General features: G+C 37.1%; 1 protein-coding gene across 1 annotated transcript in view; it reads left to right on the plus strand.

Annotated features, from left to right (window-relative positions):
• NEO1 (neogenin 1) overlaps window positions 1-18,732 on the plus strand; it is a gene marked incomplete at both ends in the record, with an annotated part of 194,557 nt that overhangs the window by 59,894 nt on the left and 115,931 nt on the right. The window contains 3 exons of the mRNA XM_080692886.1: window positions 4,425-4,700; window positions 6,951-7,104; window positions 12,193-12,329. Of these exons, the coding sequence (XP_080549012.1) occupies window positions 4,425-4,700; window positions 6,951-7,104; window positions 12,193-12,329 (567 nt within the window). The remainder of the gene's footprint in view (window positions 1-4,424; window positions 4,701-6,950; window positions 7,105-12,192; window positions 12,330-18,732) is intronic.

The raw sequence follows: 18,732 nt of genomic DNA on the forward strand, positions 1-18,732 counted from the left end.
GGGAGTATAGCCTGGAGGTAGAAAGCCTCTGGGTTACACCCTCAGTATTAAAAAAAAAAAAATAGTGGGTGTTATAAGCAATACTACAGGGAACTGCTTTTTTTTTTTTTTGTAAATCTTTATTTCTGTAAAATAGATTACTAGAATTTGGATTGCTGGATCATAGGATATGTGTCTGTATGTAAGTAATTTAAAAAGGTATTAATTTGTCATTGTCTCAAAATATTAACCACAGAATTATCATGTGACTTAGCAGTTTCATTCTTGAGTATCAATGGAAATGAAAAGTTCACAGACAGTTTGCATGTGACTATTCATTGCATTAATCCTTTCGTGCATTAATCATAACAGCCCAATGTAGAAATAGTCTAAATATTCACCCAGTGATGATTGGGTAATCTAAGAGTGGAATATTCATACAGTGGAATATTCTTTAGCAACAAAAAGAAATTTCTAGTACATTTGACAACATGGACTAACTATAAAAAATATGCTAAATTAAAGAAACCAATCATAAAGTACCATACACTGTATGATCTCATTCATATGAGTTGTCCAGAATAAGCAAATCTATAGAGACAAAAGGCAGATTAAGTGGTCTTCTAGGGGTAAAGACCTAGTGTTTTCTGGGGAGATGTAGGAATAGGGGTTTAAGGAAAAGATTCTGTATAGGGAATATGGGGAGTTATACCAAGTGAGTACAAGGTTTTTTGGGAGGATGGTAAAAAGTTTCTGAAATTAGGTTATGGAGATGATTGCACAACTGCTCGTTTGCCAGAAAAAATCATTCATTCATTCATTCATTCATTCATTCATTGGTTTTGGGGATTATTTCCAAGGCATTTTTACCTCCCTCTTTATTTTTTGAAACAGGGTCTCACTAAGTTGCTGAGGGTGCCACTAAATTGCTGTGGCTGGCCTTGAACCTTCAATCCTCCTCTCTCAACCTCTCAAGTCCTGGGATTATAGGCATGCATCATCATGTCTGGCTTGAATTGAGTACTTTCAATGGTGAAGTTTATGATATAAAAATTATATCTAAATATGACAAAGATAATGCCAAGTTACTACTCTAAAAAAATTCTCAGTTTTTGGTTCTCAACACTAGAAACTGATGGCAGCCAAGTCCAGTAATAGGGAAATTTTTGAAAGAACATTAAGTAGATAATTCATTGAATTAAATATGAGGCTGCTTTTTCTTTGAGCGGTCTCATTTCTCTACAACAGAAATTTCTGCTTTCCTGCTAGGGGAGTAGCCTGGGCTGTGGGTATTTTGTGACCAAAGGTAGAGGGAATGAGGTGTTCTAAATACAGGCTTTGTCAGTCCCTTCTTGCCAAGTCCTTGTCTTGACTCCCATCCCCCCTTTCATCCTGCAACTTCTCCTCTCCAGAGGCAGTGGGACACTTGGCTTCCCTGTTGTGAGCCCAGAAGCTGCAGCACTCTCTTCCTTGGTATGTCTGTTACTGGGTCTTCCATCTGCTTTCCTATTCAGAAACTTTTGAAATTTCTTGCCTGCTTATTTCCCATATGTTATGGATATATATATATATATTTTTTGTTTGTTTGTTTGTTTGTTTGTTTGTTTTTGGTGGTACTGGGATTCCTGGAAGCCCTTCTACCTCCGGGCTACACTCCCAGACCTATTTTTTAAAATTTTTATTTGGAGACAGGGTCTTTTAAGCCAGCATGCGCGGCTGGCTTTGAACCTGCGTGGTCCTCCTGTCTCTGCCTCCCAAGCGCGGGGATTACAAGCATGCGCCACCACGCCCGGCATGGATTTATATTTTTAAAAATTACTCATTACCATGAGACCTGAAGAGGAATTTTTTTTTTTACTTTTATAAAAAAGAACTAGTTCGTAATCTTATTTAAGATTTCTATTTTTCCATTTTTATTAGATTCTATATTTATCTTTGTTAATCCCTTTTTCCCTGTTGTCTGGTTTCTTAAAAGTAAGTATTTGGATAGTTTTATTTGTATTTTTTACTTCTAAATCACCTTGAAACTGGATGTGGTGGCTAATGCTTGTAATCTCTGTACTTGGGAGGCTGAGACAGAGGAGGATCATGTGTTTGGTGCCAGCCTCAGCTACCTAGTGAAACCTTGTTTCAAAATAAAGAATTAAAAAATAGGGCTGGGGGTATAGCTCAGAGGAAGAACGCCCCTGGGTAAAAAAATCTCCTTGAAATAAAAAATAAGGAAAAAATTATAGCAGGGCTAGAGAACCTATATAATAGTTCAGTTTGGACTCATTCACCATCATAAAATAAAATCTGGAATTATTTTTCACAATTTGATTCCTAGTCTTTAAAGAAACATGTTATTATATTCCGAGCATAACAGATATTATTAATAACAATAGTAGCTAATTGAATATTTATGTACCAGGCAATATATGAGCATATGAATTATCTGTGCTAAGTATTTAAAGTATTTAACATTTTTTAACGACCTCATGAGGCCTGTGTTCTTGTTTTATTGGTGGGGAAACTGAGGCTGAGGAAGAGAGGTACATAACTTGCCAACTTCCTAACAGCCATCAAAGGTGGCAGAATTGAGTTTACATTCATATATGTGGCTCCTGAGCTCCAGGTCTGTGGCATCTACAGAATACTTATGACTCTGGTTTTGATTAACATTTTGAAGTAATTTCAAACTTAGGTAATAGTTTCAAGAGTAGAACCAAGAAATCTGATACACCTTCACCCAGACTGCCCAGTTGTTACCACCTTACCACATCTGTTTTGTCATTCCCTAAATTCATTATTTTTATGAACCATTAAGAGTAAGTTGCAGATATGTTGCTCTGTTACCCTACCTAATTCCATCACTGTGTATTTCCTAAAAACAAGGGCATTTTCCCAATGATCTTAGGTATCCAGAAAAATTAGGAAATTAATCTTAAAATAAAGCTAGCATCTGCTGGGCACATATATATATGTGGAGTATACCTGGGAGGCTGGAGTATCATAAGTTCGAGGACAGCCCGAGCAAGTCGTGAGACTCTCATTAACCTAGTGAGACCCTGTTTCAAAATAAAAAAAAATAGGACCAGGGGTATAGCTGGAGGTAGAATGCCTCTTGGTTCAATCACCAATATCAAAACAAATAAACATACCATTTAATTTAGATTTCATGAATTGTTGGAATAATGTTTATTATAAAGCAAAAAACAAAAGTAGAAACTTGGCCTTTCTTCCCCAGCCTCTTAACTTTCTGGTCTGGTCTTAACTTTCTGTGCCTCTTTAAGCTTTTTGATATGCAAGCAAGTCCCAGTTTTTCCTTGTTTTATTGTGGGTTTACTCTATTTTTCCCTATCAGTAGATTCAGATTTTACATTTTTGGAAGTATACAACAGAAATAATATAGTCATCACATGCATCATACCAGGAAGCATGTGATGTTTTGTTTTGTTGCTGGTGATATTAAAATGGTCATCCTTAAGATGGTCTGTACGCTATTTTTTCCACATAAATTTAGGTATTTATACTTTTTTCATTGATAATAACTACTTTGTGAAGAGATACTTTGTAAATATACTGTTCATTATCACATTTTTATCTACTAATTTTCATATCCATTATTTTTGCCTGAACCTTAGTGGCTACTAAGGTTATTTTCTAATTCCATCATTTCTGTAAGGTAGATCTTTTCTTCTCCCCTATTTATTTGTTAATATTAGTACAAACTAACAGATTTGGGGTTACTGAGTTATTATATTTAACATTATTCAAAAATTTGCCAGAAGAAATACCCATTAATCTTGATCTCGATTGCTTTTGATGTGTGCACACTATTCTTTTAATAGTTTCTTTCTTTATGTCTTCAGATACAAACTCATGAAAAAGATCCCAGTTGATTTTTAGCTTTCCCCATTACACTCCTAGAATCAGCCATTTCTTCAGAAAACATTGGTTCATTAGAATATGGAGATTGATATGTATTCATTGCTGCTGGAGTGACATTGATTCTGGGCCCTCTCTGTGTACAGGGATGGGAAATACATGGGTAGATATGTATGAAAGAAACTGAGGAATATCAACTAATACATGGACTGACTCTATATGGAATATATACATATTTCACACATTTGATACCTGTCTATATATCTTACGTTACATAGAACCATAAATTTACTCTAATACCTCGAATATCTTCATTATAGACCAGTACCATGGACTTTATTCTACTCTTACCCTTTTCCATATTTGAATTTCCAACTCTAAAGACTCTTGACTCCAATTATTTTGACACAATTATTTATATCCTTCTGTGTAGCCAGTTTCCTGACCCATGGATTGTCTTCTTGACTCTGATTCTACTGTATGTGTGGCCACATAGACACTTGCTTCTGGTCCCTATGCCTACATTTTCATGTAATACTTAATTACTTTTTATTTCTTCTTTTTTTTTTATTCTCCAGGTCTTCCCAGATTTACCAGTCAACCAGAACCTTCCTCAGTTTATGCTGGGAACAGTGCAATTTTGAATTGTGAAGTTAATGCTGATTTGGTCCCATTCGTGAGGTGGGAACAGAACAGACAGCCCCTTCTTTTGGATGATAGAGTTATCAAACTTCCAAGTGGAACACTGGTTATCAGCAATGTAACGGAAGGAGACGGAGGACTCTATCGCTGCACAGTTGAAAGTGGTGGGCCACCAAAGTATAGTGATGAAGCTGAATTGAAAGTTCTTCCAGGTATTAATTAATTATCAGGACTGATGGCTTTGTGTTTGTGTTTTATTTGTGATATTAGGGATTGAACCCAGGAGCATTCTACCACTGATCTACATCTCCAGCCTTTTTTACTTTTTGTTTTCAAACAAGGTCTCACTATATTGATGAGACTGTCCTCAAATCTGTGACACTACTATCTCATTTCTCAAGCATTGCTATGCCCAGTGGTTTTGTTTATTAATGAGTAAAAATTGTTTGGTTATAATTTTTAAAATAAATACTTAGTATGTGGCGTGACATATTACCATCAGCATAAGGAGTCTCAGTTTCTTTCAAGAGTAAATAGAAGAAAATATGCCAGAACACTTTACTCTTTAGTGACTGTATTATTAAAAATTCATCAGGTAATGTTCCGTATCTTATTTTTGAGGGGGTTCTGGAGATTAAACCTAGGGGCATTCAACCTTTGAGCTACACCCACAGCTCTTTTTATTTTTTATTTTGAAACATGGTTTTACTAAGTTACTGAGGGTCTCAATAAGTTACTAAGGCTGTCCTAAAACCTATAATACTCCTGTCTCAGTCACCCAAGTACTGTGATTAACGGTGTGCAGCACTGCACCTAGCTGGTGTGTTCAGTATCTAATGGCATTCTCCTTTTTCAAAAAAATAATAGCTTTGTGTCTTTTGTCAAGCCTGTCTTCTACTACTTCCCAACAATAGAATGCATTTATAATTAAGTCTTTTTACATGTAAGAATCAGAGACTTACTTAGGCTAGTTAATATAAGGGATAGGTGGGGTGGTTTGTTTATATGGTAGCTAGTGAATTTTCTTGGATATTTAATGTGATTCTTGTCTTAAAAGAAACTTAGCTCCCCTTCCTCCTCCTTTTTTTTTTGGTGGTACTGGAGCTTGAACCAAGGGGCATTCTACCTCTGAGCTATTCCCCTAGACCCCCCTATTTATTTATTTAGTTTTTTATTTTTTTAATTTATTTTTAAATTATTATTATTCTTATTTTTGTATGTGTGGTACTGGGGTTCCTGGAAACCCTTCTACCTCTGGGCTACACTCCCAGACCTATTTCATATATTTTTTGGGAAACAGGATCTCTTAAGCCAGTGAGGCTGGCTTCAAACCAGCGCGATCCTCCTGTCTCGCCTCCCAAGCACGGGGGTTACAAGCGTGCGCCACCATTCCCGGCTTATTTCGTTTTTTAAAATGTGAAATAGGATCTTGCTAGGTTTCTCTCAGAGCCTTACTAAGTTGCTGAGGCTGGACTGGAACCTGTAGCCCTCCTGTCTCAGCCTCCCAAGTACTCAATTTTGTATACTTTTTGTGTGTCTGTTCATTCTTTCTGCTTCTGCTTGTTTTCCTTATTTATTTATTTATTTATTTATTTATTTATTTATTTATTTTTATTTTTAATTTTTGCTGGTACTGGGGTTCCTGGAAACCCTTCTAACTCCGGACTATACTCCCAGACCTATTTTATATTTTTTAAATTTGGAAACAGGGTCTCTCGTTCCACTGCTGCATGCCTGATTTTGTCTCTCCTTTCAAATCCTAGTTAATGAATATAATTGGACCCTGCATCATTGTTTGGGCAGAGATTATTTTTAATACATGACTACTTTATAAGCTGCTTTTTTTTTTTTTTTTTTTGTACTGGGGATTGAGCCCAGGGCCATTCTATCTACAAGCCACATCCCCAGTCCTATTTTTTTTTAAAGGGTTTCACTGAGTGCTGTGGACCTCACTAAGAGACTGAGGCTGGTCATGAATCTGCAATCCTCCTGTTTCATTTTCCCCATGTACTGGGATTACAGGTGTGTGCCACCATACCTGGTTTTCTTTTTTACTTTGAGGCAGGGTCTTATGCAAAGTTGCCCATATTAATTTCAAATTTGCAATTCTTCTGCCCCAGAGGCAGGGTTTTATGTTCAGTTTCCCACGCTGGTTTCAGATTTGTAGCTTCCTGACCATTCTACTTCATGACTTGCTTGACATCACAATATTTTTTCTCTGTGCCTGAGGTAGAATTTAAGCAAATCTTATAATCTGATGCAAGAAGACAAGGCTGATAGTGTCAAATGTTTTGCAAATAGAAATTATTTGAGAAATAGTTATAATTTAAATGAAATTTTTGTATCACTTTTGCTTAAAATCACACAGTCTGTAAATGGAAATTAGCCAATCCTTATGCTTAAAGTGGTACAATGCTTTGTCTTTCATTTAATTATTGTCATTTATTTAAATATTTTTTTAGATTCTGAACAAACATCAAACTTGGCATTTTTGAAGCAGCCTTCTTCCTTGGTTAAAGTCATTGGGCAGACTGCAGTGCTACCATGTGTTGCTTCAGGACTTCCTGCCCCAACCATTAGATGGATGAAAAATGAGGAGACTCTTGACACAGAAAGGTAAATGTTGTCTACCTAAAAGCGTTTTTCTCCCTGAGCTTTTAACTTGGTCTAATCCTATTTGAGACTATTGATAATAAAATGATTACTTTATTTAAACACAGTATAGTGCTCGTATCTCATCCTTGGAATATGTTTATATGTTGTATATGATTAGGGTAATTAAAAAAAAAGCTTTCAAGATAGTTAGGGATAATTAGTCCATGAAGCTTCAGTATACTTAGCTTACAGCTTTAGGGTCTCTTTCCCTAAATTATTTTTAAGGGCTTTCAGTCCTAACTAGCTTGAGTCTTCTCAGGCATTTTGATTTTTTTTTTTCTCAAACAGTAAAAGTAAATGTATTCTTCCTCATCCTTTTGTTTTTGCCTTTTAAACCCAGAGCAGCTCTTTTGCTCTTCGGTTTGCACATTCTCTCACAAACGTCTTCTCTCTTAACACCAGCTATATTATTGTCTGTCTCTTTCTTCCTCATTTCTTCCTTACTTAATGGCTACTTTCTCAGTTCTATTCTCAGAAGAGAATTAGGATGGCAGTGGTGGTAGCATTAGTTAGATATGTTTTTGTTTCCCAAAAAGAGCTATCTTGTGCATTGTAGGATGTTTACTGGCTTCCCTGGCCTCTACTCCATAGATATGAAAAACACCTTCAAGTGCTCCCAGATGTGCCTTGGGAGACAAAAAAAATCACCTCTAATTGAGACTCACTCTTCTAGACCAGTGCTGTTCAGTGAAAATATAATACAAGCCACATATGTAAAGTTTTCTGGTAGCCATACTAAAAAATAGGCACGTACTACTAAGTACAGTAGTATTATTTTTGTAATGTATTGCTAAGAATGAAATATAGTTCTACCAAAATAATAAAGGTTGTGTTTAGTGGAAATTATTTTATATTTCTTCTGCTTATATGTTAAAATGAAAGAAAACATTTGGTTCTTCAGTTATACTGCCTACATTTCAAGTGTTACAAGCTCCATGTCGTTAGTGGCCATTGATTTCTATTTGGATAGAACAGCTGTAGAGTTTCTTACTGGGAAAGTCAAAAGTGAGCAGACAGTCTTGTGTGGTTCAGTAGTCAAGACAAGTAGTCCAGACATATTCCCAGGAATGAAGGTTACACTGCTCAGCTTCACTAAAATTTAGGAGACAAAGGTTGATGAAGGAAAACAAGTTTATTCAAAGTCAGTCTTGAGGAAGATGAGGAGACCTTTTTCTGTCTCAAATCTCCATTTTCTGGGGGGCTAGCTTTTATAAGAGGAGAAAGGATATGATGGGATAAAGGGAAGGACGTATACATATGTAGATTTAGTTAGGCTGTCCTAGTCAGAAATATGTCACAGTTTCAGTTCCTTTGGTGCCTACCTGAGTGGAAAGGGAGGGAGCTTTTCAGTTTCCATTCTCAGCAGGAGAAAACTCCAGATGCAGAAAAGCAATTATCAGAAAGTTGCTTGCTTGTCTGTCTCTTGCACCACGGAGTGCCCTCCCACTGAACTTCATTCCCAGGCCTTTTTATTTTTAATTCTGAAACAGTTGCCCAGGCTGGCCTTGATCTTGTGATCCTCCTCTCTCAGCCTCCTAGGTTGCTGGGATTACTGTTATGTGCTACTGCATCTAGCTAAGTTGCTTTTAATTTTAAACATGTCTGTTTCAGACATGGAAAGGGATGTTTGTGTAGTTAGCTGGGTGATCAGTCTTCAGTAGGGATGATGGAATTTAATCAGATTGTTCCTTACATGTTTCAGTAGCAAAGCTCCTGGTATTATCCCCAGTGAGTGATTTCTGCACACTCATTGATTCACCAACTTCTTTGTTCATATTTTGCTTCCTCTCCTTCTTCCTGTTCTCTTCTGACTAAATAGTAGGTGAAGAATTTATAAGATTTCAAAGTAATTTCTTTTAAACTTCTGCTAATTGAAACATAAGGAACCCTGAAATAGTGACTAAAATGTTTCAAGCTCTTAGAACAGACTTTTTTTTTTTTTGCCTGTCTGGAGTTGGAACCCAGGGGCATTTGACCTCCAAGCTACACCCCCTGCCCAATTTTTTATTCTTTATTTTGAAACAGGGTCTCGCTAAGTTGCGGAAGGCCTCACTAAATAGCTGAGGCTGACCGTGAACCGTGATCCTCTGGTCTCAGGCTCCCGAATGCTGGGATTACAAGCATGCGCCACCATGCCGGGCTTGAACAGACATTTTAATTACCACATGTTAGAACAAAATCTCTATTAGGAATATGAAAGTTGAAATAGATTATTTTAAAACTTGCATTTTGCTTGGTTTTCTATTCTGTTGCATTGATCTATGTGTCCATACCTCCATCAGTATCATAAATCTGTAGCTATAAGTCTTGAAATCTGGTGGACTGATTTTTATTTTGGTACTGGGGATTGAACGCAGAGGCATTCTAGATACCATACAGGAAATAAACAGATGCTCCTAACAAAATAATTGGGGAAAATAGACTAGCCTTAGATATGATCTTGGGGAAAAAGTTATGCACCGTAAAGAGGCATCAGTAAAGAGAACACAGTATACGTGTCCCAAACAATGTGGCAACAGATAGCGCCATAACTGAAGCCCTGTGAAGTTTGTCTGCATTAGCAGCTGAATTAGCCAAAAAGTTCCAGGATAGCTGATTCTTTCCCCAGGCTGATGGAGCTATGGTTTGAAAAACAAGGAAAAATAATGCCTCTGATAATACTATTTCTGATAGTATTTGGAATATGATCCAACTGGGATGCAGTATAATCCTCTGTCTTAGACTACGTACTCCCTAGACAGGCAGAGGCAGTTCTAATCAGATCATCCTTGTCTAACACCTTCAAGAGCAAAAGTCACTGTATGTTAATAGAATTTGAAGAAGAGAGGAATAGTGTATATAAAAGAGGGGGAAATTGTGAGAATGTATTTGTGTCTTTTCTGTCAAAATAGTAGTTTAAATTTAAACCATATATTTTAATCTGGCAGGGTTTTATAATTCTTTGCAAAATTGTTCTAGGTTTAAGGACGCATATTCTTAAAACACCTTCTGTTCTCATCTTTCTTTTCTTCTTTTTTTTTCACACCTTGTCACTCTGATTTCTTTCAGATCTTCATACTGCTGATCTTTCTGCCATAATTCCTTTCCACGTGCTAATCTTTCTCAAATACTTTTTTCTCCCCCTCATTATTTAGCTAGCTCCTACTCACTCTTCAGATAACAGCTTAAGGACTACTTTGCAAGGAGAATCTCTCTATTATTCCCTAATTTCCTGGCAGGTTCTTTTGTTAAATTATTTTATAAAATTATTTTCTTATCTTTTTATTGGTGCATTGTAGTCATACATCTTAATGAGGTACAAGATGGTAGAGGCATGCATACACACATCACACGCATTTAGCCCTTCCCCACTTCCCAACCGATTTCCTCCCTCTTCCCTCCATCTCTTGTTAAGCTTAGTGATTGACTTTGATGTTTTGAATGTACCTCATGTACATTAGGGAATTTTCCTCTTCCCCCTTTCCATCCCCCTCAGGTCACCATATTTGCTTATCTATGGTTCTTTATGTTTTCCCTACTGAATTGCTTAATAGCACTGATTATATTTTGCTCACTGTTGCATCCCCAGCTGCTATGTGACACATATAGGCATGCCAATAATATTTGTTAAATGAGTAAGTAAATCTCTTTTTACCTTTATCATCCAACTTTAAAAGAGTAGTTAGTACTTTCTGCCTCCACTTTACCTCTATTATTACTATTAATTAGAAGATTTCTAATCTTTTACTTTTTAATTCTGGGCCATTTTAATAACTTTATAACCAAAATTTCAGATTCTAGTCTTTTCCCACTCTTTGTGTTTCTTCACAAAATCTGAATTGTGTCTTTTATTTGCTTAAAAGCCGTACTCTTTGGGATGTAGGAAAATCTTCCAAACTGACATCAGGCTACTCATGGAACACACATCTCTGATATCCAGCTGTACTGACACCTGTGTCCCTTTGCCACATCCTTTCTACTTGTTTCTTTTGCATTTGAATGTTGGAATTTTAAAGGCTTAATATTATAAGCCATGAACAGATTAAGGAATTCTGCCACACAAATGAACATCCTTCCTCCCAGACCTCGTGTGTGTGTGTGTGTGTGTGTGTGTGTGTGTGTGTGTGTGTGTGTTTATTTATTTTGTGGGTCTGGGGATGAAATCCAGGGGTTTCGACCTCCGAGCTACATCCACTGCCCTGTGGTTTGCGGATAGCCTCAGCTACTTTGCAAGGCCCTTTGCAACTCAGTGAGATCTTGTTTCAAAAGATAAAAAACTAAAAAATAGGGCTAGGAGTATAGCTTGGAGGGAGAATGCCCTTGGGTTCCAGGTTCCATTCCTGGTACCACACACATGCACAATATATATATCTATATATCTATATCTATATCTATCTATCCTATGTATATATATGTATATTCCTGTATTTCAGTTTTTCTTTAAATAGACATATCATTTCTGTAAAGTAGGATCATTCTTCATCAGCATCCTTGTTGATAATGGCATGATGGTGGCCACTTCATGGCCAGTACCACACCCAGGAAGCTGATCCAGGCAGCTATCCTTTTTCCTTTCCTTTCTTTTCCTCACCAAGCAACCAAAGGAAACTTTTAGTAGGGGCATTTGGCCCAGGACTTGCTCTTTCTGGTCTGATGTTTTCTCCTTTTTATTTTTCCCTTCAACTAGTAATCTATTAGCAAAAGATTGTGTGAAGCCAGTCTTAAACTAATGCAGTACTTCAAAATTATATAATTTTCAAAAAGCTAGCCAGAGTAGGGAGACAGTGATATGCTAGGGGAAGTAGTTTTGCTCATAAAAATGATATCCCTATAAAGGTTATAATTTAAGTGTCAGAAGTAATTCATTGTAACATTTTATTTGTATTTGTGATATTTGTACATGCAAAATTTGAACAAAGCAACTTGGATTAAATTCTGATTATTTTAGGCTAGTCTCAGTGCATTTGTAGCCCAATTCATATAATACAGTTTAAGTGTTTTCCTGTTTTATGTGGAGAGTTTCTTGGCATTTTTTTCTTGTACTGAAACGTATGACATTTTTTCACGCAGCTCTGAAAGATTGGTCTTGCTGGCTGGAGGTAGCCTTGAAATCAGTGACGTCACTGAGACTGATGCTGGGACTTATTTTTGTATAGCTGATAATGGAAATGAGACAGTTGAAGCTCAAGCAGAGCTTATAGTACAAGGTATGTACATATTTACTGCATTTTTAAAAAAAATTAGTGTACTTTCTGAGTCTCTTAATTGTTTAACATCGAATGGGAGGGCAATATAGCATAACAATTAAAATTCCAACTTTTAGACCAGACTGCTTGGGATCAAATTCTGGGTCTTACATTTTCTAAGTATATTACTGTCTGAACCTCATTTTCCTTATATATAAAGTGGAGATTTAGGTTTGGACAATAAGAGTTTGAGTTTTGGGTTGTGTTGAGGGTTAAGTGCTAATTCTTATAAAATTCACAGAATACTGATTAGAATATAAGAGCTCGATGCTTGTTTCTATTATTTTTAATGGTGGTGGTGGTGGTGGTGGTGGTGAGGCATTTGAAAAGTTCAGCTTGCTTTTCTTGTCTCAGGATGCTTTTTCACAATGTGTTTTCTGACCCAGAACCATGTCTCTCTTCAGCATTTGTGTTCCCTTCTTTTGGGTGAATAGATCACCATGAAAGAGTATATGGTGGCTCTCCATGTAAATTAATAATCTCTGAACACCAAAAAAATAGGCTATGGAGTTCACATAATTACTATCAGCTGAGCTCAGTCTTTCTGGCTAGATGGAAGGTGATAGAAGGTTGAATGTGGGGTATAGCATTGTAGAATGATCAGTTCTTCACCTCTATGTGATGGAATTGGACAAATAAAATATTAATAAATATAAAATATAAATAAAAATGTTAATAAAAATATAAATAAAATATTAGCAAAATCAATTTTCTTTGGTCTCTTTTGCCTCCCTTAATAGATGTTTCCCCTCCAGACCATTAATTAGATTCTTGTCTAAAAGACTCTTCTGTTTCTTCTATGTGCTTCAGTTTTCTCCACATATCTCATTTGATTTGGGGGAGCCTCAAATAAGATGTAGTATCTGTTCTACTTGTTAGCTGTCCACCATTTCTTGATGAGGACATGTGTTCACATTTATTTATTTATTTATTCATTCATTCATTCATTCATTCATTCATTTTGGTGGTACTGGGTTTCCTGGAAGCCCTTCTACCTCTTGGCTACACTCCCAGACCTATTTTATACTTTTCATTTGGAAACAGGGTCTCTTAAGCCAGCGCGTCTGGCACGATCCTCCTCTCTCCGTCTCCCAAGCATGGGGGTTACAAGTGTGCGCCACCACACCTATTTTTTACTTTTCTATTTTACTTTTCTTTATTTTCATTCATTGTATAGACTGTAGTTGAGACTGCCTATCAACTGGATTAACTGCATTTTAAAAACAGATAATACATGTATCTTACAATTTATACCCTTTTGTCTTAGAATTTGTGCTTGGAAATAGTACCCTATAGTAAGTACATTATAGAAAATGAGAAAAGAAGAGGCAGGGATTCTAGATATTAAAAATAAAGCAAAATTCAAACAAAATTAATGATATACAAAAAGTTCTCTTTAAAAAAGTTACATAGCCGGGCGTGGTGGCGCACGCTTGTAATCCCCGTGCTTGGGAGGCGGAGACAGGAGGATCGCGCTGGTTCTAAGCCAGCCGCGCTGGCTCAAGAGACCCGGTTTCCAAATAAAAATATAAAAAATAGGTTCTGGGAGTGTAGCCCGGAGGTAGAAGGGCTTCCAGAAACCCCAGTACCACAAAAAAAAAAAAAAAAAAAAAAGTTATATAGAAAAGAGCTCGCAATAAAAGCTAAGTGCAGATGTTAGACTGGGAGAAAATATTTGTAGTATATATAACTGAAAGAAGGTTAACATTCTTAAAATATCAAAAACTTTCAGGTGCTTATTTTTAAAATGGAAACAACCTAAGGAAACTTGATAAAGAATATAAATAAGAATAATAGTAAAATGTACATGTAAAAGATACCATTATTCTCAGTCATCATATTGGCAAAAATCAAAGTTTATTTTCATCTTCCAAGCATGCAGTGTGTTATTTAGAACCGAAAATAATTACTGATTTTATCTTATCAGTACAGAATAGAGCAGAATTAGTTCTTCCTTGGTGTATTGGATATTTTATATGTTGATTAATTTAAGGTTGAATTAGCTTTTTTAAATAATCATATTAGAAGGAATTGCCCGATTAATTTACTAACCAAGTCTTATCAACTGCCCACCAACTCTTTTCTTCCCTGGCCATATTTGTGGATGATGTTTAAGCTTGTAGGTTATGTTCTTTTATTTCTTGCCTCCATCCAAATGACATCCTATCTTCTAACCTCTCAGTTGCTAATATAATTTCAGATCAGTAGCTATGCATTGTGTGTTTGAAAGTTCCTGTGATGTTCTTAGAGAACTGGGAAATTATGTTATGTAAAAACACATAGAAGGGCCAGGTGTGGTCGTGAGTATTGGTAAGCCCAATTCTTGCGGGGTTGAGACAGTAGGATCTCAGGTTTGAGACCAGCCTAGCAAGCTAGTAAGACTCTCAAAACATAGTGATAACCTGTTACAAAATAAAAAATTAAAAAGGTTTGGAGGTGTAGCTTGGAGATAGAACACCATCCCTGGATTTAATCCCCAGTGCCACAAAACAAAAAAACACATCGAGGTTATTAGTAATCTTGGTGAGTTAAATAATTATAGAGGAAGATTTTTTTTGTTTTTTTTGGTGGTACTGGGGATGGAACCCTTCTACCTCTGGACTACACTCCCAGACCCATTTTTAAATTTTTTTATTTGGAAACAAGGGTCTCTTAAGCCAGCGAGGCTGGCTTCGAACCTGCATGATCCTCCTGTCTCTGCCTCCCAAGCACTGGGATTGCAAGCGTGCACCATTACGCCCAGCTAGAGGAAGAATGTTTTGAAAAAATTCACATACAAATTTACAGAGTGCCTCATAAGTTTATGATGATGAAGAGTTAGGGGAAAGGGCCAAAATAAGATGTGTTTTCAAATTGTATGAAGCTAGAAATGTTATGAATATCCAGGAAAAGAATTGGAAAGTTTTTTTATTACTCATCAAAGACTAGAATAACTTTTATTGTAGCAAGATGTTCTTTGAAAGTATAAAGTATTCCTTGTTGATTTTGCTTTTCTCACATTTCTGAACTGGATTAGGAGTGGTTGAAATTGAGCAAAAGTTCTACAATTTGATTAAAAAACATAATTTTTTGTCTGGTTTCTATCTCTTATTAAATTAGTCCTAGTCTTATCAAATTTATTCTTATCAAATTGGTTCTAATCTTATCAAATTAGTCCATAACCAAAACCAACTCCGAAGAAATCAGAGGAGTGGAAAGGAAACCTGGGAGACTGAAGGTGACCTTGAACCTGTATTTGTTGATGGGTTGGTGGACTGTGATGTTGATGGGGCGTTGGCTGCATATTTGGACTAAGGAGAACACAGAGCAAGAGGCAGCCATTCAGTTCTGTTGTTCTTTCTCACTGTCCTTGGATTGAGACAGCTTTTGCCAGCCTGCCAGCCCTGTCATCATAAAAGGGAGCAGCAGTGACCCGGGCATCATTTCTAGAGGTCTGCTGGGGCTCTGATGGAAACTGGTGTGGCCTGTCTGACTGCCCTTTGTGGGTCATCATTCTGTCTTTTCTCCCCACCCTATTCAAACTCCTAGATTGATAGGTTTCAATCGAGGAAGACTATTCCTAGTGCTGTTTCTTCTTAAGAGTTTGTTTATGTTTATTGTGTGTGTGTGTGTGTGTGTGTGTGTGTGTGTGTGTGTGTGTCTGTGTGTCTGTGTATTTTAACAGTGCTGAAGATTGAATCAAGGACTTTGTACATGCGGCAAGTACTCTCCCACTGAACTGTATTCCTAGACTTTCTTTCCAAGAGTTTAAATGTGAAATCTTGAACAGAACTATTGCTTCTAAATGCCCAACAAATTGGAATAAACAGTGATTCAGAGCTCCCTTGGGCTCTTTGCTCTGGGGCTCATCCTCCCCCTTTTTAATGTTTGCCGGATTGAATGCTGGTATACCCCAAGAGATAATAGTTTATAAGCAGACTAGTAACCTGAATTACAGTTACTCTTAAAAGAAGGCAACTAAGTGGATAACATACACTATCTCATGGACAATTATTGGAAAAATTGACCAGGAATTTGTTTGTTTGTTTGTTTGTTTTGTTTGAGATGGAACCCAAGGACATTCTACCTCTGAGCTACACCCCAGCCCCTCCCTCCCTCCCTTCCTTCCTTCCTTCCTTCCTTCCTTCCTTCCTTCCTTCCTTCCTTTCTTTTTTGGTGGTACTGGGGTTCCTGGAAACCCTTCTACCTTCTCAGCTACACTCCCAGACCTATTTTTATTTTCATTTTGGAAACGGTCTCTTAAACCAGCAAGGCTGGCTTCGAACCTGCGAGATCCTCTTGTCTCTGCCTCCTAAGTAAGGGGATTACAAGTGTGCGCCACCATGCCCGGCTTATTTTTTATTTTGAAACAGAGTCTCACTGAGTTGAAAGGGGCCTCACTAAGTATTAGCTGAGGCTGGCCTTGAACCACAATCCTCCTGTCTTAGCCTCCCCACAATCTTTCTCAGACTTCCAAATGCTGGGATTAAAGAATTTTAAATAAGCATGATAAGCTGTGTGTTGTGGCTTGCACCTGTAAATCCAGTACTTGGATCCAGGAGGATTGCAGGTTTGAAGCCAGCCTCAACTTAGCGAGACCATATTTCTAAATAAAAAAAACAAAAAACAAAAAACAAAAATAGGGCTATGGCATAGCTGGGAGGTAGAATTCCCCTCGGTTCAATCCCTAGCACCACACACCACATGCACACAAAGCATAATAATATATTAAAAAATATAAGGAAGATATGAGCAATATGAAGCAAGAACAGAAAAACAAAAATTGAAACAAGTAGAAGTATTAGGTATGAAAAATAGTAAAACAGGCTGGGTGTGGTGGCGCACGCTTGTAATCCCCACACATGGGAGGCTGAGACAGGAGGATCGTACAGGTTCGAAGCCAGCCATATGCTGGCTTAAGAGACCCTGTTTGCAAATAAAAAAGTATAAAATAGGTTTGGTGTAGCCCGGAGGTAGAAGGGTTTCCAGAAACCCCAGTACCACCAAAAACAAAAAAGAGAGAGGAAAAAAAAAAGAAAGAAAAATAGTAAAACTAGAAATCTAGATGATAGTTGAAGGTATACAGTTTGATGAACAAACTTACAGGTTGGAAGGTGACATTGAGGAATTCTCTGAGAATATAGCTTTAAGTGATGGAGTACATAGAGTAAAACCTGAGAAGTTTGAAAAGATGTAGAAAGGCTATGTACATAAATAGGAATCTTAGAGGAGGTAGTTCCCATAGATGGAGGGGAACTATTTGAAGAAACAATAAGATAAATTTTTCAAAATTAAAAGACTTGCAAGCTGTGCATGGTAGTCCACGCCTGTAATTCCCGTATTTGGAAAGCTGAGACAGAATGATTGCAGATTCAAGACCAGCCTCAGCAACTTAGTGAGATGCTCAACAACCTTGCAAGACTCTGTTTCAGAGTGAAAAATAACAGAAAGGGCTGGGGTTGTAGCTCAGAGATAGAATGCCTATGGGTTTAATCATCAGCACTCCCCAGCCCCACCCAAGACTTGTAGACCAGTTTAGACTGAGAAAGGGCATATGCAGAGTGTTAAAGGAAAAGAACTTTGAATCTGCCCAAGATTAGTATGCATTCCAAATGTAAGGCATAATAAAAACTCATGTAAGACCTGAGGTTTGCTATACAGAAACATGCTGAAAACACTTTTAGTATATGTGTTTCAAATAAGAAGTAGAAAATCCCGGAAATGCCGAAATAGATATGAGAGTTCTAAAACAGCCTCCCAATATTTCACCATCTTAATGGATGATGGTGTCTGTGTCTCATGTTCTTTTTTGGTGTTGTTGGTTGTTTTGCGGTATTGAGGATGAAACCCAGGGGGTATTCTACCTCCGAGCTACACCCCCAGCCATGTTTTTTATACTTTACTTTTTGAAACAGGATCTCACTGAGTTGCAAAGGGCCTCACTAAGTACAAGCGTGCACCACCACACCCAGCTTCATGTTCTTAAATCTGGGTGATCTTGGAGTGATTTGGATCAGTAGAGTATACAAATCTGAGGCAGGGGTATAGCTCGGAGGTCAAATGCCCCTGGGTCCCACCCCCAGACTCGCAAAAATAAAATAAAATAAAATAAAATAAAATAAAATAAAATGCCTATAGATTCCTCCTGCTTCTCTTTTTACAAAGAAAATACAATTGGAAAGGATATTCTGTTCAATAAATAGTGCTAGGAAAAAAGTAGGTAGCAACATATGGAAGAATAAATTTAGGATCCATATATCATATATGAAATCAACTCAATATGAATAAAGACTTAAATCCTGAACCAAAACTACTAAAAGAAAACATAGGGGAAAAGCGTCTTGAGACTTCCAGGAAGATGGCGACTGAGAAAAGCAGCATTGAC

Source organism: Muscardinus avellanarius, assembly GCF_963383645.1.
Source record: "Muscardinus avellanarius genome assembly, chromosome: 3".
In the NCBI taxonomy this organism is placed as follows: domain Eukaryota; kingdom Metazoa; phylum Chordata; class Mammalia; order Rodentia; family Gliridae; genus Muscardinus; species Muscardinus avellanarius.